This window comes from Pelodiscus sinensis, chromosome 21 (assembly GCF_052426305.1).
Source record: "Pelodiscus sinensis isolate ZL-2025 chromosome 21, ASM5242630v1, whole genome shotgun sequence".
Taxonomy (NCBI): domain Eukaryota; kingdom Metazoa; phylum Chordata; order Testudines; family Trionychidae; genus Pelodiscus; species Pelodiscus sinensis.
Genome location: NC_143072.1, coordinates 23,376,877 through 23,398,643, shown reverse-complemented (window position 1 = coordinate 23,398,643; position 21,767 = coordinate 23,376,877). Strand labels below are relative to the sequence as shown.

Here is a 21,767-nt window from a genome sequence, read left to right as displayed (position 1 = left end):
TCCCCCGAGGCTTTCAAAGCCGCGGAGGGGCTCCGGCGGGGGAGCCCAGGCGCTCCTGGCGGCGCTCCAGCAGAGGCGGGGGAGCCCAGGCGCTCCTGGCGGCGCTCCAGCAGAGGCGGGGGAGCCCAGGCGCTCCTGGCGGCGCTCCAGCAGACCAGGGACACCGGGAGCAAGGGAGCAAAGGAGGCGGAGGGGAGCAAAGGAGGCGGAGGGGCGCTGGGATATAAGATGAAACCCTATCTTTTAATTAAAAAGATAGGGGGTCGTCTCCAGCAGACCAGGGACACCGGGAGCAAGGGAGCAAAGGAGGCGGAGGGGAGCAAAGGAGGCGGAGGGGCGCTGGGATATAAGATGAAACCCTATCTTTTAATTAAAAAGATAGGGGGTCGTCTTATACGCCCAGTCGCCCTAGTCGCCCTATACGCTGGAAAATACGGTAAGTACTAAAAAGATAGGGGGTCGTCTTATAAAAAGATAGGGGGTCGTCTTATACGCCCAGTCGCCCTAGTCGCCCTACACGCTGGAAAATACGGTAAGTACTAAAACGGTACAAGTGAAACAATAAATTAAAAAAAAAATTGGGAAAACTGCAGCAACTACCAATAAAATGATTAAAAACTACAATGCAACAATACAACACCACCTTTATAAACAATCACATATAACCCACAAACAAACAGCTATTTTTAAACTTTTCATAAGAGCTAACCACTCAGTCTGTGTTCTCTCCCTCCAACTTCCCAAAAGGGAAGAAGGAACGGTCATCAATAACAGACAGCAGCTGCATTAAAGCAACACTGCCTGCTCACTTCGCGCTCAGAAGAGAACACTTTCACTCCTCCTCGTGGTTAGCGAGACCGACCACTTTCAACTGCACTTCTCTAGTTACAAACTATAGAAATGATCCCTGAAAGTATAGTCTTAACAACACATTTCGCGGACACATACCCAGGAGCACGCGCACAAGCTTTCTTATCATGGCGAGTGTTTTCATACACCACCTGGAAAACTACGGAACAGAAATCCTAACGCAAGTGCCCGTCCCATTCAAGCACAGTCCGACTTCTTTTAGAACTCTGCATGTCAGAAATGTGTTCATGTCGCTATTTACAACCACAGCCTCTTGATTAGCATGAGCAGCGCCCAGCAGCCAATCAAACCTGCCCGCTTTTACTTCCTGAAACTGCGGCCCTCTCACAGGCTCCTCTATATCACGTGACAGTTACCAGGCATAAAAGATGCTAACAGATCAGGCCGTACTAGCAGGCTCTGCTGCTGTTTCTCTCAAATTCATCAGCACTAAAAGCTTTTGCAAGGTTGCCTGTTAATTATTGGTAGCACTGTACTGAATCAATCGCTGTCAGCCTTTACAGCAGGAATGGGGAACCTTTTGTGGGTCGGGACTTCACCACATAGTCCCCAAATGATAAGTAATATAAAAGGGAGGTATCTCACTCTGCTCCAGGCGGTCCAGCTTCACAACACACCAGGGCTTTCCGCAAATGCTTTTAACGGAAAAGTTTTTCCGTTAAAAGCATTTGCGGAAAAGAGCATCTAGATTGGCACGGACACTTTCCCGCAAAAGTACCTTTTGCAGAAAAGCGTCCGTGCCAATCTAGATGCAGTTTTGCGCAAGAAAGCCCTGATCGCCATTTTCGCCATCAGGGCTTTTTTGCGCAAAACAGTCCTGAGCTGTCTACACTGGCCCTCTTGCGCAAATACATTTGCACAAGAGGGCTTTTTCCCCGAATGGGAGCATCACAGTATTTGCTGAAGAACACTGACAATATTACATCAGATCGTCAGTGTTCTTGCAGAAATTCAAGCGGCCAGTGTAGACAGCTGACAAGTTTTAAACTTGCCAGTCTAGACGCAGCCCAGGGGAATATTTTGTGGGGATCCCATAGACTCTCGGGTGGGGCCAAAATTGAGGGGTTCAACGTGTAGGGGGTTAGCTGCCGCAGTGGCTGCCGGTCTGATTTTGGGTTGCAAGGTTTGTGCAGGTGAGAATGCAGGCATGGGGTGGAGGTGTGGAGTTTGGTTGGGAGTTAGGGTGCAAGAGTAGGGCATCTGGGCAGGATGTAAGGTACAGGATAGGGATGTTAAATATTGGTTAATTGAATAGTTGAGTAACCTTAATGAATTCTTATTGGTTGGTCGACTATTCTATAGTCCCGTGGTCCCCAACACGGGCGCGTGGCGCTTGGGGCGGGGGGCGCCGGCCCCGGCCGCTTAGAGGAGGGGGAGGGGCGCCGGCCCCGGGCGCACGGAGCTTGGGGGGGAGAGAGCGCCAGCCCCGGGCGCGCGGTGCTTGGGGGGGGCGCCGGCCCCCGGCGCACGGAGCTTGGGAGGGAGGGGGCGCTGGCCCCGGGCGCGCGGAGCTTGGGGGAAAGGGGGCGCCGGTCCCGGGCACTTGGAGGAGGGGGGGGCGCCGGCCCCGGGTGCAGCTATGGGGGGGGGGGCGTGCGGCTATGGGGGGGCCCTGCCCCCGTCCCCTGGCGCCCGGCGGGCGAACGGCCACGCCCCCTGGTGCCCGGCCACCACCACAGGTTGGGGACCACTGCTATAGTCCCTGGGGGTAGAGCAGGCATCCAGTATGCTCCAGCCCCACTCCCCACTGCCACTCCACTTCTGCCATGCAAGAGCTGGTCCGCAAGGGAAGCCAGTTTAAAAACCAGCTTTCCTTGCAGAGCGGCTGCCTGTTACCCTGTGTTGCTACCTCTGATAAAGGGGCAGCAACGCAGCGTGGCAACAGCCCTTCTCTGGGGGGGGGGGTCTGAGCTCCTGGACCCAGTGTGAACCGAAACTGAGTCAGGCTGCCTGCCTGCCTGGCTCCTAATACACTTTTAAATGCAGAGCCACAGTAAGGGTAGGTGCCAGACCCATCGCAAGCCAGGACTGAGCCAGGCTGCTAGCCAGCCTGCCAAAAAATTTACTGGCAAGGTGGGGGGAGGGAGGCAAATGTGTGTAGTCTATAGCATTAACCTATAAACTTTTGTTTATCAGTTAATTGGTTAATCGATTACATTATTACATCTCTGGTACAGGAATGAGCCAGGAGTGCAGGCTCTGGGTGGCAGGTAGGGTGCAAGAGCAGGCTGGGATGGGAGGGTTTCTGGGCTAGAGAGGGAGTCCAGGAGGAGGCTTGGGGTACAGGGTCCGGGCAGGAGGTAGAGTACAGAATGGGGGGGTCTGGGATGGAGGGTATGGGGATTGGGGGTCTGGGAGTAGTCAAAGGGAATGACAAGGCTGGGGCCTATAAGAAGCACAAGAACAGAGCCTCCCCGTGCTGCTGTTCCTCCAGCAGTAGGGACAGGAACAGGACAAACGGCAGCACATAGGGCCTCCCACCTTTCAGTAGTCTGACCTGTCTTGCTTAGCCCCAAGTTTCATCTCACTTAAAAACTACTTTCTTACAAAATCAGACATAATACAAAAGTGTCGCAATTCTGCTTGTTGTTACTAATTAATTCTTTGTTTGGGGGAGGGAGGGAGTAAGGACATGGATGTGATCAGATAACTAATTAATCAATTACCTGGTAAGCATCATCCTAACCGAGTGATGCTTCCCGGGACTAGCTCCAGGCAGCAGCCTGCAGTAGGTGGAGGGCTACTCCAGTCTCCTGGGTGTTGGTCTCCCATGCCTGCAGGAGACAGAGAGGGCAGGAGCAGGAGGTAAGGCCCCCTGCCTCCCTCCCTCCCCTCCTCATGCATTGGGCTGCTGGTTCTGCTGCCAGCCTTCTTCCATGGGTGGGCCAGGAACAGAAACTTATTCCCCCATGCAGGGGGCTGGCAGTGGCAGCCCAGCACAGAGGGAAAGGGTAAGAATGGGATTCTGCATAATTGGTAAAACCCGAGGGTTAACCAGAATTTTACATTCCTAGTCAGGACAGGATGTGGAGGTACAGAAGTCAGGGCAGGGCTTTGGGATGTAGATGGGGTGAGGGCAGGGGCAGTGTCCGAGTTAGGGCAGGGGATGGCAGGCTCAAGATAAGGGGTTATCTGGTAAGAATTAGGCTTACCAGAACGCTTACTGCATACCTGATTGAACGACCAACTGCAGCAGGCTAGAGCAACCCTGGCTGAGCTGGGCCAGCCATTTGGGCCAGCAAGACCCAGCCGCACAGGAGCAGCACACAGGGCCATGCCTGCCTCTGCGCCCAGGTCCAACTGCACTAGAGCAGCCCAGGTCGGTGGGACCCCAACCCCAGCCGAGCTTGAGTGGTGCATGTGGGGAGGCCAGCAAGACCATGCCCTGGTTGGCAGGATCCTGACTCTGGCTGCATTGGGCCAGCATGCGGAACACTAGCCATAAAGACTTGGCCCAGGCGAGCGGATGGGAACATGCCCCTGGCTGCCATTGCCTGGCCTGCCAATGGTTAACCAGTTAATTAATATAATTTTAATAATTTAACCAGTTAATTATTTTAAAGGTTATTTACATTGATAATGCCAACCTGAATTCCCAGCCCTGAAAAAAAAAAAGAGAGAGTAATAGAAAAGAAAAGAAGTAAGGATGGGAAGAAAATGGAAACTTGGGTGAGGGGGTGTTGACATATATTTATGCTATAAAATTATTATGACCTAATTTACATTGGTGTCCAGCCAATGTAGTTATTAAATCACTAGTGTGCACACTTGACTTTTTGCATTAGCAATTGTGTCAACCTAACCATAAGTGTGGGGCATTGTGGGATGGCTCTGGAAAGCCATTAATAGTCAAGGTAGGCAAAGCAGTGACCTAATTGCATGGCGTATAACTCTAGCTACTAAAGGAAAGTGTGTGTTACTAAATTCATGTAGCAGTAGCTAATTTAAATGAAGATACTTCTGCAGCTAGGGCAATGCAAGGCATCTTATATTAGCCTAACTAATGTAAACCAGGTCAGTCTCACATCCCAGGTGGTGTTTGCAATTCAGCCAAAGCTGGCAGCAATAGTAGTATCAGCTGGCTCTTTCTGGCCCAACCCAATTTGGTCACATCTTTCAGGGTTAGAAAGAATAAAGTCTAGAATACCAGGATGGGGTAATGTTCCCTCTAATCTTTTCTTCCCATGTGTGAAATACAGGCAGTCCCCGAGTTACGAACGGGGCCCTCCCTCTCCCTGGTCTCCAGCAGACCAGGGAGAGGAAGCAAAGCGGCGGAACACGCGGGCAGCGGACAGGGCTGTCAGCTGCCCGCGTGCTCCGCGGCTTTGCTCCGCTTTGCTCCCCGTCCCCCTGGTCTGCAGACCAGGGGGACGGGGAGCAAAGCAGAGCAAAGCCGCAGAGCCTGGGGTTCTTAAGTTGAATCTGTATGTAAGTCAGAACTGGCGTCCAGATTCAGCCGCTGTTGAAACTGATCAGTTTCAGCAGTGGCTGAATCTGGACGCCAGTTCCGACTTACATACAGATTCAACTTAAGAACAAACCTACAGTCCCTATCTTGTACGTAACCCGGGGACTGCCTGTATATGCATCAACACACATACAAATGTTCACCACCAGTAGAAACAAAAAACATAACTATGGGCACTCTGCTAATCAGGTAGGTAGCATCTGAATCTCTTCTGAGCAGCTGCTCAAGCTCACAGCTTGCAGGGACCACTGATTGGAGGGGGAGAAGGGGAAGGGAAGGGAGGAAAGGGATAGCAGTTCATTTATGAAATTTGCTCCAGCTGATATTTTTTCTCCCCAAAGTCTCTTACCTCAAGTACTCCATAAAGCTTATAATGGGTGGAATAGCCTATTTGCTCCTTATTTTCTCCACCAATTAGGCCTAATTTCTAACACACCAAAATAGGCTGTAGTAAGATGCGGGCCTGAAACAAAAGCACATGTAGCACAGGCCTGCTTTGAAGCCTGAGACCTAGTTAACAATGAACAAAACTTGGCTAATATAAAGCAAAGCTAAGCTGTAAGCAAGAGTTAGACCCCTGCTCACAGAACTTGGTGCAAACAGGGATGAGACTGCAAAACACTAATGGGTGTGTCTAGACTGGCAAGATTTTGAGGAAAAGTGGCCACTTTTGTGCAAAAACTTGCCACCTGTCTACACTGGCCACTTGAATTTGCGCAAGAGCACTGACCTTCTAATGTAAGAATTCAATGCTTTTTGCGCAAATATTTTGACGCTCCTGCTCAGGGATAAGCCCTCTTGCGAAAGAATACTTGAGCAAGAGGGCCAGTGTAGACAGGCACCTTAATTTTTTGCTCAAGAAAGCCCGATGGCTAAAATGGCCATCTGAGCTTTCCTGCGCAAAAGCGCGTCTATACTGGGCACGGATGCTTTTGTTCAAAAGCACTTTTTGCGCAAAAGCATCCGTGCCAATCTAGACGCTCTTTTGCAGAAATACTTTTAACGGAAAAACTTTGCTGCTTCTACTATGCTGCTCCTGTTTGGGCAAAAGTCCTTTTGCGCAAAAGTTTTGCGCAAAAGCGCCAGTGTAGACAGCTCAGATTTCTTTTCCACAAAAAAGTCCTGATTGCAAAAATGGCGATCGAGGTGTTTTTGCGGCTCAGTCTTCTGGTTTTTTTGCAGCTCAGTTTTCTGCAAAAAAGCCCTGAAAAAAAGTCCTGATTGCAAAAATAGCAATCGGGGTTTTTTGTGGAAAAGCGCATCTAGATTGGTAAATGGCAATCCGCAAAAAGTATCATTCCTGTGCCAATATAGATGCTGTTTCAAAACAGAAAACTTTTCTATTAAAAGCATTTTCCAGAAAATCATGCCAGTCTAGACATAGCCAAGCAATACTAACACAACACTGTTTTTAACCTCATAAGAGCTAACCACTCAGTCTATGTTCTCTCCCTCCAACTTCCCAAAAGGGAAGAAGGAACGGTCATCAATAACAGACAGCAGCTGCATTAAAGCAACACTGCCTGCTCGCTTCGCGCTCAGAAGAGAACACTTTCACTCCTCCTCGTGGTTAGCGAGACCGACCACTTTCAACTGCACTTCTCTAGTTACAAACTATAGAAATGATCCCTGAAAGTATAGTCTTAACAACACATTTCACGGACACATACCCAGGAGCACGCGCACAAGCTTTCTTATCATGGCGAGTGTTTTCATACACCACCTGGAAAACTACGGAACAGAAATCCTAACGCAAGTGCCCGTCCCATTCAAGCACAGTCCGACTTCTTTTAGAACTCTGCATGTCAGAAATGTGTTCATGTCACTATTTACAACCACAGCCTCTTGATTAGCATGAGCAGCGCCCGGCAGCCAATCAAACCTGCCCGCTTTTACTTCCTGAAACTGCGGCCCTCTCACAGGCTCCTCTATATCACATGACAGTTACCAGCCACAAGGGACGCTGACAGATCAGACATTTTTACCAATCTCTGCAGCTTCTTTTTCTCAAGTTCATCTGCACTAAAAGCTTTTGCAAAGCTTCCTGTTAGTTATTGGTAGCACTGTACTAAGTCAATCGCTGTCAGCTTTTACAGCAGGGGCGGGGAATTTTTGGGTAGGGGCCCACTGACACTGACTCTCAGGGAAATCATTTGGGACCCACATCTCACCACCTGGGTACCAAGTGATAAGCAGAACAGAGAGGCTGTGTCTACACTGGCATGAATTTCCAGAAATGATTAAAACAGAATAGTTTTTGTTATAAGTATTTCTGGAAAAAGAGCGTCTACATTGGCAGGCTGCTTTTCCGGAAAAGCCCTTTTTCTGGAAAAGCATCTGTGGCCAATGTAGACGCGCTTTTCCAGAAAAGAGCCCTGATCGTCATTTTCGCGATTGGGGCTTTTTTCCGGAAAAGACTATTGGGCTGTCTACGCTGGCCCTTTTCCGGAACAGTGTTCCGGAATAAGGAGTTATGCCTGAGCGGGAGCAGAATAGTTTTTCCGGAATAGCGGCTGATTTTCCGGAATAAGTGGCCCAGTGTAGACACAGCCAGAGAGAGAGTGAGAGGCAAGTACCCAGCTCATGCAACTCTGAGCACTCCAGCAGCTTGAGGAGGAGAGCACCAAGGTTCAGGGCACCCCTCTTCCCCCCCCCCTCCCATGGTCAGATTAACTCTTCTGGAGGCCCAGGAATGGAAGATTTTGTGGGGGGTCCCATAGACTCTAGGTTGGGCCAAAAATGAGGGAGTCAGTGTGTAGGAGAATGGATGCTAGGGTGGTTGCCATGTTGGTGCTGGGCAGGCGATAGAGTGAAGGAGTGGGGTGCAAGTGTGGGGTCTAAGCAGGAGATAGCACGCAGGAACAAGGTGGGGGTTTGGATTCTGGGCAGAATGTAAAGTGCTGAAGCACAGTGGGGGTGAGGAATCTGGGTGGGATTCCTGGGTAGGAGGTAGTAATGCAGGAATAGGCTAAGGGTTGCTGTGGGAATTTGGATGGGATGTAGAGTGCAGGATTGGGCTGGGGCTGTGGGGTCTGGGCAGGAGGTAGACTGCAGCTGCTGGGTGGGAGTGTGGAGTCTGGGTTAGTGATATGGTGCAGAAGAGGGGTGGGGTCTCTTGGCTGGAGGTAGCATGCAGGAGCATCCCAGGAGTGCAGGATCTTTGTGGGAGGTAGGATGCATGAGTGGGCTGGGGGTGCAGGGTCTGAGTGGAAGGTACTGCAAGAGCAGGCTGTGGGTGGAGCATGTGGGTTGGAAAGATGGCTCAGGAGGGGGCTGAGGGTATGGGATCAGGGCAGGAGGTAAAGTACAGAATGGAGTTGGGGGGGTCTGGGAGAGAGGAGGAAGTGGAGGTTGAGGGTGAGGCCTGAGAGTAGCTAATGGGAATGACACAGGTAGAGCCTGCAAGCAGTGAAAGGACAGAGCTTCCCTGTGATGCTGTTCCTCCAGTTGTGGGGACAGGAAGGGGGCAAATGGCAATATGCTTCCTACCACCTGCCAGACTAGGGAGGTAAGCGACTAGTTGAGTCACTACTCGACTACTCGGTCTTTCCACCCCTCTGAGACCTCTGTATCAGAGGCAGCAAAGGGGGGGGGGAGTAGGAGCCAGTGCTGGGGAGAGCTGGCTCAAAAGCAGTTTCCCCCCAGCACCATCTCCGCGTGGAAGAGGGGGCAGCGGAGGCAGAGGTGCAGTGGGGGACTGATGCCATCCAGGACTGAGTAGTCCTGCTTCTTGCTGGATCCCAGACCGCTGTGGCTCTGCTATTTAAATGTTGTAAGAGCCAGGAGGCTCTTACTACATTCAAAAAGCAGAGTTGCAGAGGTCTGGGACCTGGCATGAGCCAGGACTACTCGGTCCTGGATGGCATCAGTCCCCCACTGCAGCTCTGCCTTTTAAATGTAGTAAGAGCCTACTGGCTCTTACTACATTTAAAAGGCAGCACCACAGCAATCCTGGAGCCAGTGCGAGCTGGGACTGCTCAATCCCAGCTTGTGCTACCCCCAGGAGCTAATCCCCTTATCGACTACTCACTTAGCTTATTAACCACTACTTACCATCCCTATGACAGACATGTAAAAGGATGCAGTTGGTAGCTTATGTTGATCTATCCTGAAAGGCTTCAGACTCACACTTCTCTGCAGTGGGACAAGAGCTGGCGCTCCCTCGTCATCCCGCTGCCACTGGGCTGGAGGATCCTCATCTCTGCTTTACAGACAACTGTGCCCCTTTCAGGAGTCTGATCTGTCTTGCATGTCTCCAAATTTCACCTCATTTAAAAACTACTTATTTACAAATTCAGACATAAAACAAGTATCAAAATTCTGCTTGCTATTACTGAAAAATTGTTCTTTCTTTTTTTTACCATAAAAAACATTGTGCTCAAATTTCAATGTATACTATATAGAGTGGTATAAAGAAGTCATTGTCTGTATCCAGTTTCATTTGTTAAAACTTTGCTCATGCTTTCTGTGTAGCCTGTTGTAAAACTAGACACATATCTAGATGAATTTGTGTGCCACCTGGAAGACCACTGCATACCTCCAAGGGTGTGTGTACTGCTGGTTGGGAACCACTGCACTAAATCATCCTTATTTTTATAAGTAATGCCTCTTGAACCAAGGCATTCTGAACTGAGCTGTCCTATACATATGATAGTTCAAGGTGCGAGGCTGGAGAACCCTGCTCCCAGTCACAAATGCCCCTGGTATTTCCCCCAGATTGTGTCGCTTGCAGGTGGCAGCTTGGAGAAAGGAGTGCAATGACGGTGGAGAAAGGGACGAAGTGGAGTGGAGCAAGGGTGGAAAGAGGCAGGGTGGGAAAGGGAAAGTGGGGGGAAGAGAAAGAGTGAAACAGGGGTGGGGCCTGAAAAGGAGGGAGGTTGTTTTCCATTTTCCATTGTGGGCCACATATGCAGCTCTCTCTGGCTACGTCTAGACTGGCGTGATTTTCCGCAAATGCTTTTAACGGAAAAGTTTTCCGTTAAAAGCATTTTCGGAACAGAGCGTCTAGATTGGCACAGACACTTTTCCGCAAAAGCACTTTTTGCGGAAAAGCGTCCATGCCAATCTAGACGCGCTTTTCCACAAAAAAGCCCTGATCGACATTTTCGTGATCGGGGCTTTTTTGCGGAAAACAAATCTGAGTTGTCTACACTGGCCCTTTTGCGCAAAAGTTTTGCACAAAAGGACTTTTGCCCGAACAGGAGCAGCATAGTATTTCCGCAAGAACACTGACAATCTTACACAAGATCGTCAGTGTTCTTGCGGAAATTCAAGCGGCTGGTGTAGACAGCTGGCAAGTTTTTCCGCAAAAGCAGCTGATTTTGCGGAAAAACTGGCCAGTCTAGACACAGCCCCAGTGTATAGTTTTGCAAAGTCCACTGTCACAGGCTTTTTTCCCCATGCCTGCTGTGAAATATAAAATTCATAGCAATATAAATATCAGGGAAATAACCCAAATATATTTACATAAAAGCCAGGTAGTCTTCTTAAAACAATAAAAAAAATACACGACACACAAGGAATGGCGCAAAACTCTCAAATTATTTATATAAACCATCCCCCCATGCAGCATAAGAATTAACCTAGATACTCTACTTAATTTATCTTCTACAAAGCAGATTAAGACAAAAGGTTGAAACTGATCTCCTTCACATGTGTCCACTTGCTGGCGGGAGCAGAGAATTTTGATGCTCAATCCTCTTCAGATTATGAAAGAATCCCAGTAGCCTAATGATTTGCTAAAAGCCTACCCCGTAAAAAGAAAAACTGACTACGCTTCCCCAAAACAAGATTTCAAAAACATTTTTAAAAATCTCCTTCTTTTATTTAATATAAAATATTAATGTTAAAATGCGGGGTTTTTTAAACATATTAACTGCTGAAATTTTCATAGGCAGCAGCTGGGGGAGGCAGTCAACTCACCTGTTTTTCCCCCTCTCACTGCTGCTCTTGCACAAAAAGCAGTGTGGATGGGCAACAGGGGTTTCTTGTGCAAGAAACCACATGGCTAAAATAGCCATCAGCGCTTTCTTGAGCAAGAGAGCGTCCACACTGCCATGGACACTCTTGCACAAAAGCAAATCTCTTGTGCAAAAGCACATGGCAGTGTGGACGCGCTCTTGTGCACGACCTTCTGCGCAAGAACTCTTGTGCAAAACAGTTCGGCTACGTCTACAATGGCATGATATTCCGAAAATGCTTTTAACAGAAAAGTTTTCCGTTAATAGCATTTTCGGAAACGCACATCTAGATTGGCAGGATGCTTTTCTGCAAAAGAACTTTTTGCGGAAAAGCATCTGTGGCCAATCTAGACGCGGTTTTCTGCAAAAAAGCCCCGATTGCCATTTTTGCGATCGGGGCTTTTTTGCAGAAAACAGTACCGTGCTGTCTACACTGGCCCTTTTGCGCAAAAGTCTTTCGGAAAAAGACTTTTGCCCAAATGGGAGCAGCATAGTATTTCCGGAAAAGCACTGACGATCTTACATGAGATCGTCAGTGCTCTTCCTGAAATTCAAGCGGCCAGTGTAAACAGCTGGCAAGTTTTTCCGCAAAAGCAGATGATTTTGTGGAAAAACTTGCCAGTCTAGACACAGCCGTTTTGCACAAGAAGCCTGCAGTGTACACATAGCTATTGTGTCTTTTTCATCAATAGATTTCAATGTTCTTCCCCAAAGTGGGTTGTTAGTATCCCAGATGATAGGCCAGGACCTTGGAGCAGAGAGCACAGAACTAGTCACTGGTTTAGTTGAGAGGGAACTCAGACTTCTTCATTCCTAATATAATGTCCTTTGTACAAGACCTCACTGTATCTACAAAAAGGATAACAGGAAATTGAGCACACAAGACTTATTGGACAGGGCTAGGTTTTGAAATGGGAGCATGGGTTGTCAAGGAGTTCATTATGGCAAAAGAGTAGCCTGTGTGGCAGTGGAAGATGCAAGATAAAGAAAGAATGCAGTTCAGCTGGGAGGAGTAAGTGAGATGAAGCATTTTTCCTGGTTCTCCTATGGTGGAAAGCTGGGGCAGCAGACCTGATCCTGCTATCATTACAGAGCCCCGAAGTCAAGAGACAGTAATTCGGATATGCTGCTTGGAAATCACATATTGCCTGATGTAATAGAAATGTAGCCTGATGTGTTTCAGAGGAAAAAAGTAAGCAATATACCAGCAGCTAACTACCAGAGACGTTCAAGAAAAAATGCGGGTTTTAATTAAAAAAAGAGTGAAATAAAAAGACTTCAACTAGCAAACACCATTCAAATAAAACATTTCCATAAACACAAAGCTGTTTTTAAACTTTTCATAAGAGCTAACCACTCAGTCTGTGTTCTCTCCCTCCAACTTCCCAAAAGGGAAGAAGGAACGGTCATCAATAACAGACAGCAGCTGCATTAAAGCAACACTGCCTGCTCGCTTCGCGCTCAGAAGAGAACACTTTCACTCCTCCTCGTGGTTAGCGAGACCGACCACTTTCAACTGCACTTCTCTAGTTACAAACTATAGAAATGATCCCTGAAAGTATAGTCTTAACAACGCATTTCGCGGACACATACCCAGGAGCACGCGCACAAGCTTTCTTATCATGGCGAGTGTTTTCATACACCACCTGGAAAACTACGGAACAGAAATCCTAACGCAAGTGCCCGTCCCATTCAAGCACAGTCCGACTTCTTTTAGAACTCTGCATGTCAGAAATGTGTTCATGTCGCTATTTACAACCACAGCCTCTTGATTAGCATGAGCAGCGCCCGGTAGCCAATCAAACCTGCCCGCTTTTACTTCCTGAAACTGCGGCCCTCTCACAGGCTCTTCTGATTCGCGTGATGTTTCAGGGGCCATTTCGTTGTCAGGCAGAGACTGACGTGGAAAGAGCGCTCTCTTCCGTGCTCTGCGGCTTATTTTCGAGTTCGTCTGCTTTAGACTATTCGCAAGTGTTCCGCGTTAGAGTTATTAGCCTCAACTGTTTAAACGCAGCAAAGCGGAAGCTGAGCAGCGGGACTTGGTTAAAGTGCTTTTCACAGCACAATTCTCCCACGTGGTGTATCCAAAAACAGCAAATCTAATGTTGCAAGTATATATCACCAACATTTTCTCCCTTTGGACAGCAGCACGCATAATTCATAGCAATAAAAATGTAAATAACCATTAGAAAAGCAAATAAAATATTCTTAATATCTAGTTTTTCTTGAAAAAATAATATCATGTCACTACATAGAGCTAACATTGGAATCAAGTATGTTTGCTTCCCTGGAGAGTATTGTGTAAGAATTAATGTGTATTGGAATTACAAGTATTTAACTGCAGCCTTTTGTCTCCCCAAATATAGAAAAAGACAAAGGCTTGAATCTGTTTTGGGAGATTTTTCTAAAACATCCACATCATCTGGCCAACTGATTTCTACACAAGATTTCAAAATCCAACACCACAAAAAAGAAGAGTATAAATAACCCCCGCACAACGACGCACATAAATTCAAAATATTATGTAGGGATAGAAACAAAACCAGCTATTCTAAACTTTCCAAACAAAATTTTTAAAACCAATATTTTAAAGCTCTTTCATTCAGTTTATGCAGACAAATCACCCAGTCTGAGCTCTCCCCCACTTCTGCAATGGGAAGAGGCAACGATAGCAGTTACAGACAACATTTGCATTCAGGTAACTCCACCTACATGCTGACCACTAAGAACACTGTCCAACTTGTCCTCCTGAAAAGCACTTCCAGTTCTGATAGCACTTTTCTAGCTATGAGCTGCCCCTTTCTTCCTTGTCACTCCTCGTCTACCCTGATTAACCTCTTAATCACTCATTTTTTAAAACAAGTGGCCACGAAAGAAGAAGAATATTACCTTTTGCAAACAGAAACTTTTTGCCAACAGATGACCATATTCTTCACATAAAGGAGGGGGAAGGACACTTTATAATTCTGTACAAGTCAAGCTTATTGCCCACCCTATGGGCTCCTAGCATCCTTCTGTTCCCCCTTCTCCCAAGCTCCCTATGTGCCCTCTCCCATCTTACTTTTTTTACAGACTCCCTTAAATTCTCCCCATCTCATCTCTTACCAGAGGACCTATGTACATGTATTTCCCCCATAAAAAGTTCTCCATGTTTCTTCCCACACCAAAGGCTCTATTCATACCCCCCATTCCTACTGCTCCATGGAGGAGCTCTGTATTTCCTCTATTCCCCTATGCCAGGGGTTTTTGTGTACCCTTCATTCCAGGTTCCTCCAATCTCCAAATGACTACGGCAAATAAACCCTTTTCCGAAAGATCCCTTATTCCTGATTTTAAGAGGAATAAGCGATCTTTTGGAAAAGGCTTTATTTTCCGAAAGATCCCATCTAGACTGGCGCTTTTCTCCGGCAAAGCCCCGAGCCGGAAAAAAGCAGCAGCCATGTTTATACAAATGAAGCGGGGGATATTTAAATCCCCCGCTTCATTTGCAATTCCGACTTGTCTCATCTGCATCCCTCTTCCGGAAAAGGGGTGCAGTGTAGACACAGCCTAAGCCTACGTCTACACTGGCCCCTTTTCCGGAAGGGGCATGTAAATTTCACCAGTCGTCGTAGGGAAATCCGCGGGGGATTTAAATATCCCCGGCGGCATTTAAATAAAAATGTCCGCCGCTTTTCCGGCTTTTAAAAAAGCCGGAAAAGAGCGTCTACACTGGCCCCGATCCTCTGGAAAAAGTGCCCTTTTCCAGAGGGTCTTATTCCTACTTTGAATAGGAATAAGTAGGAATAAGACCCTCCGGAAAAGGGCACTTTTTCCGGAGGATCGGGGCCAGTGTAGACGCTCTTTTCCGGCTTTTTTAAAAGCCGGAAAAAAGCGGCGGACATTTTTATTTAAATGCCGCGGGGGATATTTAAATCCCACGCGGATTTCCCTACGACGACTCGTGAAATTTACATGCCCCTTCCGGAAAAGGGGCCAGTGTAGACGTAGCCTAAGAGTTCTGTGTAGGGATGTTGGTCCAGCCCCTACCAGTTAACCATTAACATCCCTAGATCTGTGTACCCTCACTTATCCCCTTGCTCCATTAAGGGCCCCATTCTCTCCCCCACTGTAGAAACTGTGTGTATTCCTATTCACTTCTTCTCCCCCATTCCTCCTTCCTTCCAAGCCAACTCTCTCATAGTCAGTTCCCTTACCTGCAGGGGTTCAGTGGGTCCCACTGTTCTCCTTCCCCACTTCCACATTAGGTCTGTACTAAAGGCTGTTCTTGCACAAAAACTTGCAGAGCATCTATACTGCACGCGTATTCTTGCGCAAGTACATTTACAATAAAGCATCAGAAAAGAGGACTTCTTGCACAAGAGTTATTCCTCTCCCCTCTTGTGCAAGAAGGCAGTGTGGACGGGCAACAGGGGTTTCTTGCGTAAGAAATCCCTATGGCTAAAATGGCCATCAGAGCTTTCTTGCGCAAGAGAGCATCCACACTGCCATGGACGCTCTTGTGCAAAAGCACATGGCAGTGTGGACGTGCTCTTGCGCAAGATCTTTTGTGAAAGAACTCTTGCACAAAACAGTTCTTGCACAAGAAGCCTGCAGTGTAGACGTAGCCTTAAGCAGCTGTTAAATGAAACTATCAATGTTACCTTGCATTTTCTTCTCTCACACTATTAGAAAAACTATTGAAAAATCAGCTCTCCTAACACTGCAGAAGCAATAATTAATTAAATCACTACATCTCTTTTCTAAATGTATACATTAGAAAAAAATTATACACCAACTTCACAAAAACTTTTAATTAAGTTTACTTTATACAGATCAGCCAGTAAATATCTGTTCTCTCCCCCATTCCCCAAAGAGAAGGAATGATGATCAATAATGTACAACGGCATTAAAACAGTACTAACTGTTTACTTCAAGCACAGGAAAGAATTCTCCCTAATGGGTAGCAAGACAAACCACTTTCAACTACACTTCTATTTATACCTTAGAGAAATGATCCCTTAAACTATAGTATTAAATCAACCTCCTGGCTATACACCCAGGCTAAGATGTCTATATTTAGTCATTATTACAATGTGTAATGTAATACATCAACTATCATTATCATCACAGAGACTGACAAACAGTAAGTACAGTGTCCATGTCTCACTGTGACACCTAACATATGAAAAGCTTTTTTAAATGTCCTTTTTTTAGCTTATGTTACAAATATGTTTTCCTGAATTTTATCAATCACTTCTCCTAATTAACAGAGGAACACCCCTTCCGCCAATCAGATATTTCTTCTATTGCTTATACTCACAGATGTGGGACTAACAAACTGGCAAGGCAGGAAGGACGCATGACAACAGTTACGCACAAGAAACACGCACTGCAAGAGCAGAAAGGCTGGAGGCTGAGAGCTGACGTGCTTCAGAAGCTATGTAGGCAATAAGCAATCCGCTCCTAAAGCAATGACGTGTGTTCCTTAGTCTCTCCTCCCATTAGACACTATTACATTGGTTCATCTGCTTATCCCTCGCACTCCAAAATAATTGGCAATAATGGATCGTATATTATCAACTTGGTTGTTTGCTTTACAAGCCTCTTTTGACACTTAATTTTGCTGTTAAAGCAGACCTACACATGTCGCTCCCACTAGTATTAATACAGTTATGTTTTTCAAGTCCACGGAAGAACCCCTTAAGCCACTGAAACTGGTAATGGGATGAATAAACTCCCTCCTGTTCCCTCCCCTATGAAACTCTCTCCCTATTTCAATATCTGTACACTGTTTGGATATGATACAACTGTAAACATCCAGTATTAGTAACCTCATATTTCGGACAGAAAATACAGCAGTCATTTTTTTACAAGAGCAATATAAAAATGGCAAGTAGTAAATCATTGGCAAAATATTTACATTAATATATAGACTATAATCAGGATGCCAAAAATTACAGAGAAATAAACAAGACAGATTTGTTTTTCAGATGGAACCAATGGGATGTAAATGGATATTATACATTTCCTCCTAAAAAGGGACTTCCGCTATTCTTAAAAAATGCTGCTGCAGCAACAGTTTAATTATTACCTGGTTCTATATTCAACTACATTCCTTCCTATTATACTTACCATTTTTCAGATCATATGTTTGGTGGCTATAATATCTAACTAATGCCATCTGCTAGACAGCCAAATACTCTCTGTACTTTAATGAAAAAAATGGAGTACATTTTTCATAGGGCATCCTGCCTCTAATTTTCTAACACAAAGAAAATATTATCCATTGTCAAAAATACAAGAAAGCATGATATTTGCAAACATTTCTCTAAATACAGCTCCTACCTTTTTTCAAGATTTTTTTCACTTTAACATAGTTTCCTTGTTTAACATATTCATGCAGTTGTGCTTCCAAGGAATCACTTTTGATAGTACCAAGCTGGACTGGACAAGGTATGGGGAGAGGGAGAGCATGAGCCATCCTGTTTCAAAAAAACAGATTGATAAGTTATACTGAATCCAAGTACTGTAGCAGCTAAAAATGCAACAGTCCAATTGACTTATTCTACCATTACCAGATTTACATTCACTGCAGTTCATCTGATAATAACAAAAAACCAAGAGAGACGGTGGTCTGCCCAAAACGTTTGAATGTACTCATTAGTGACTTTGGCTTATAGCATCATAATGGAAATGGACTGAGTTGTGTGCAGGAAGGCGGGGTTAACAATGAAAGTGAAAGAGGACTTAAGAGGACCCCACTGAAGCAGTAGTCAGACTAGTCCATCAGGGTATGACCTAAAAATCCTGAAAGGTGCACAGATGCACAGGATCACAGGGCAAGAACAGAACAGAGCAAGTGAAACAGGCTCCATTCACTCAGCGCCTTCAGCTCATGGCCAGAGCCCCCAATGCCCAGGCACTCGATACCTTCCCCCTGCACCCAGTGCATCCCATATTCAGCACTGCCTTCCCTTTTTATCTCTTACACACTATGTCTCCATTCAGCACCTCCGCCCTACACACATGGTGGGTGTGTAGGGTGGAGGTAGCACCTCACCCTACAACCCCACTTCCCTGCATGCCCCACACTCAGCACACTCACCTCCCTGCATGCCCCACACTCAGCACGCTCACCCCACACCCCCACCTCTCTGCATGTCCCGCACTCAGCACCCTCACCCTACACTCCCACCTCCCTGAGTGCCCCACACTCAGAATCCTCACCCCACACCCCCACCTCCCTGCGTGCCCGCACTCAGCACCCTCACCCCACACCCCCACCTCCCTGCGTGCCCCGTACTCAGCACCTCACCCCACACCCCCACTTCCCTGCGTGTCCCGCACTCAGCACCCTCACCCCACACCCCCACCTCCCTGCGTGTCCCGTGTCCCGTACTCAGCACCCTCACCCACACCCCCACATCCCTGCGTGTCCCGTACTCAGCACCCTCACCCCCACCTCCCTGCATGTCCCGTACTCAGCACCCTCACCCACACCCCCACATCCCTGCGTGTCCCGTACTCAGCACCCTCACCCCACATGTCCCGTACTCAGCACCCTCACCCCACACCCCCACCTCCCTGCGTGTCCCGCACTCAGCACCTCACCCCACACCCCCACCTCCCTGCGTGCCCCGTACTCAGCACCCTCACCCCACACCCCCACATCCCTGCGTGTCCCGCACTCAGCACCCTCACCCCACACCCCCACTTCCCTGCGTGCCCCGTACTCAGCACCCTCACCCCACACCCCCACCTCCCTGCGTGTCCCGTACTCAGCACCCTCACCCCACACCCCCACATCCCTGCGTGTCCCGTACTCAGCACCCTCACCCCACACCCCCACTTCCCTGCGTGTCCCGCACTCAGCACCCTCACCCCACACCCCCACCTCCCTGCGTGCCCCGTACTCAGCACCCTCACCCCACACCCCCACCTCCCTGCGTGTCCCGCACTCAGCACCCTCACCCCACACCCCCACCTCCCTGCGTGCCCCGTACTCAGCACCCTCACCCCACACCCCCACATCCCTGCGTGTCCCGCACTCAGCACCCTCACCCCACACCCCCACTTCCCTGCGTGCCCCGTACTCAGCACCCTCACCCCACACCCCCACCTCCCTGCGTGTCCCGTACTCAGCACCCTCACCCCACACCCCCACATCCCTGCGTGTCCCGTACTCAGCACCCTCACCCCACACCCCCACTTCCCTGCGTGCCCCGTACTCAGCACCCTCACCCCACACCCCCACATCCCTGCGTGTCCCGTACTCAGCACCCTCACCCCACACCCCCACCTCCCTGCGTGTCCCGTACTCAGCACCCTCACCCCACACCCCCACTTCCCTGCGTGCCCCGTACTCAGCACCCTCACCCCACACCCCCACATCCCTGCGTGTCCCGCACTCAGCACCTCACCCCACACCCCCACCTCCCTGCATGTCCCGCACTCAGCACCCTCACCCCACACCCCCACCTCCCTGCGTGTCCCGTACTCAGCACCCTCACCCCACACCCCCACATCCCTGCGTGTCCCGCACTCAGCACCTCACCCCACACCCCCACCTCCCTGCGTGTCCCGTACTCAGCACCCTCACCCCACACCCCCACTTCCCTGCGTGTCCCGCACTCAGCACCTCACCCCACACCCCCACCTCCCTGCGTGTCCCGTACTCAGCACCCTCACCCCACACCCCCACATCCCTGCGTGTCCCGCACTCAGCACCTCACCCCACACCCCCACATCCCTGCGTGTCCCGTACTCAGCACCCTCACCCCACACCCCCACATCCCTGCGTGTCCCGCACTCAGCACCTCACCCCACACCCCCACCGCCCTGCGTGTCCCGTACTCAGCACCCTCACCCCACACCCCCACCTCCCTGCGTGTCCCGTACTCAGCACCCTCACCCCACACCCCCACTTCCCTGCGTGTCCCGCACTCAGCACCTCACCCCACACCCCCACCGCCCTGCGTGTCCCGTACTCAGCACCTCACCCCACACCCCCACCGCCCTGCGTGTCCCGTACTCAGCACCTCACCCCACACCCCCACCGCCCTGCGTGTCCCGTACTCAGCACCCTCACCCCACACCCCCACCTCCCTGCGTGCCCCGTACTCAGCACCTCACCCCACACCCCCACTTCCCTGAGTGTCCCGCACTCAGCACCCTCCCCCCCCTGCGTGTCCCGCCACCCCTCCTCCCCCCACACCCTCGTCTCCAACACGTCCCTCGTCCCCACCTGGCAGTCTGTGGCGCGGGGCCCGGGCCAACCGTCGAGGGAGACAAACAGACGACCGTTAGCCGCGAGGGATGGAGGCCCCCAGAGGTCACAATTCCTGCGGGCTCGAAGCTCCACGGGTCGAAACTGCCGGAAGGCGGGGTATTGGGGGAGGTGCGGAGGTTGCCAGGGGCCACAACTCCCTGGCATGGCGTGCGAAGCAGGGGCAGCCGGGGCTTCCCCTGCAGTTTGTCCAGACCACTCATCTGCGGAGACTGGGAGCGGTTGGAGGGAGTAGCCAGGCCCCCAAAACTTCTGCCACGTGCCCCTCATGCCTCCAACACGCTGCCACATGCACCCACTACAGACCCCGTACGACAACACGACAGCACCTGCCCGCTGTGGCTGTGATTAGCCGGTCCGTGCACCACTGGCATTGAATGCTTCGCCAAGGGCACCGCAGGCACTTAACAGGATGCCGGGTGGATTGTAAACATATAACACACGCTGCTCCAGGCACAAAATAGGGGGAGGAGACAAGTGGGGTGGGTGGGGCACAGCAGTACATTTTAGCCACATTTCTCCGGCAGCTTCATGATTTCCAAACCGAATCTTTCATTTTTTTTAAATATTAAGCAGAGCCACAAGAAAATCAGCTTGCAGAATCACAGCCTAAATTCCCCGTCGTCCAGCTTACAAATATCATCAGATAATTACTGCCCCCTCCCCCTACAGCCTGCCTACATCAGAATGCAGAGACACACAAATAACTAAGAAGTATGAGCTATACTCATTAATCTCAGTGGAGCGGTTAACTTTGAAGCCTATGATAATTTACACGTTTACATGGCTGATAATTTCAGCATGAACAATAAGCTCAGTTAAGGCTGTGATCGAGACTGCAATATTATTCTGAGCAGAGGACTCTGGTAACATAACTTTTATTTTACGTTGTACCTTTGATTCCTGTAGATATGTCACCTCAAGTTCCCACTGTGTTATTGGCTGCTCACAATAGTTATGGCAGGGTCAAACTAACATGTCTGCTTTATCAAAATGGAGTTCCCAGCCCCTGTGGGCATCTATAGCATTATACTCAATTAAACACAACCAAATTAAAGTATCTGCAGGCAAATCCCCCATTCCTGGGTTGTCCTTGTCTCCCTCCTAGAAAATGCTGGACTAGAGTGATAAATAATTCACCTGTAAAATTTTGTATTCTGATCACACTTCCTTGTCCTATGGGCATAGAAATTATAATGCG

The 21,767-nt window shown here is 49.0% G+C and overlaps 1 protein-coding gene, 3 non-coding genes and 1 pseudogene across 9 annotated transcripts in view; all 5 read right to left on the bottom strand.

The window, feature by feature from the left end:
* The window catches only part of TEX14 (testis expressed 14, intercellular bridge forming factor), a 94,529-nt gene extending 73,580 nt beyond the window's left edge, over positions 1–20,949 (bottom strand). For 3 of the 6 annotated variants that reach the window (XR_012897039.2, XM_075904673.2, XM_075904674.2), the window contains exons 1-2: positions 20,525–20,947; positions 17,626–17,762 (exon numbers count right to left, since the gene is read on the bottom strand). Coding sequence is in view for 3 of the 6 variants with exons in the window: in XM_075904673.2 (XP_075760788.2) it covers positions 17,626–17,762; positions 20,525–20,769 (382 nt within the window). In the remaining 3 variants the exon portion in view is untranslated. Of the gene's footprint in view, positions 1–948; positions 1,409–17,625; positions 17,763–20,524 lie in introns of those variants that run through there. The other 3 variants (XR_012897040.2, XM_075904675.2, XM_075904676.2) reach the window with 3 other exon arrangements.
* Positions 708–923, bottom strand: LOC112543976 (small nucleolar RNA U3). Its single transcript, XR_003087271.3, has one exon. It is a non-coding gene; the product is annotated as a small nucleolar RNA U3 (small nucleolar RNA).
* On the bottom strand, positions 6,768–6,983 carry LOC112543977 (small nucleolar RNA U3). Its single transcript, XR_003087272.3, has one exon. It is a non-coding gene; the product is annotated as a small nucleolar RNA U3 (small nucleolar RNA).
* On the bottom strand, positions 12,651–12,866 carry LOC112543978 (small nucleolar RNA U3). The gene has a single exon (XR_003087273.2). It is a non-coding gene; the product is annotated as a small nucleolar RNA U3 (small nucleolar RNA).
* Positions 16,117–16,313, bottom strand: LOC112543973 (small nucleolar RNA U3; annotated as a pseudogene).
* Positions 20,950–21,767: the final 818 nt, after the last annotated feature.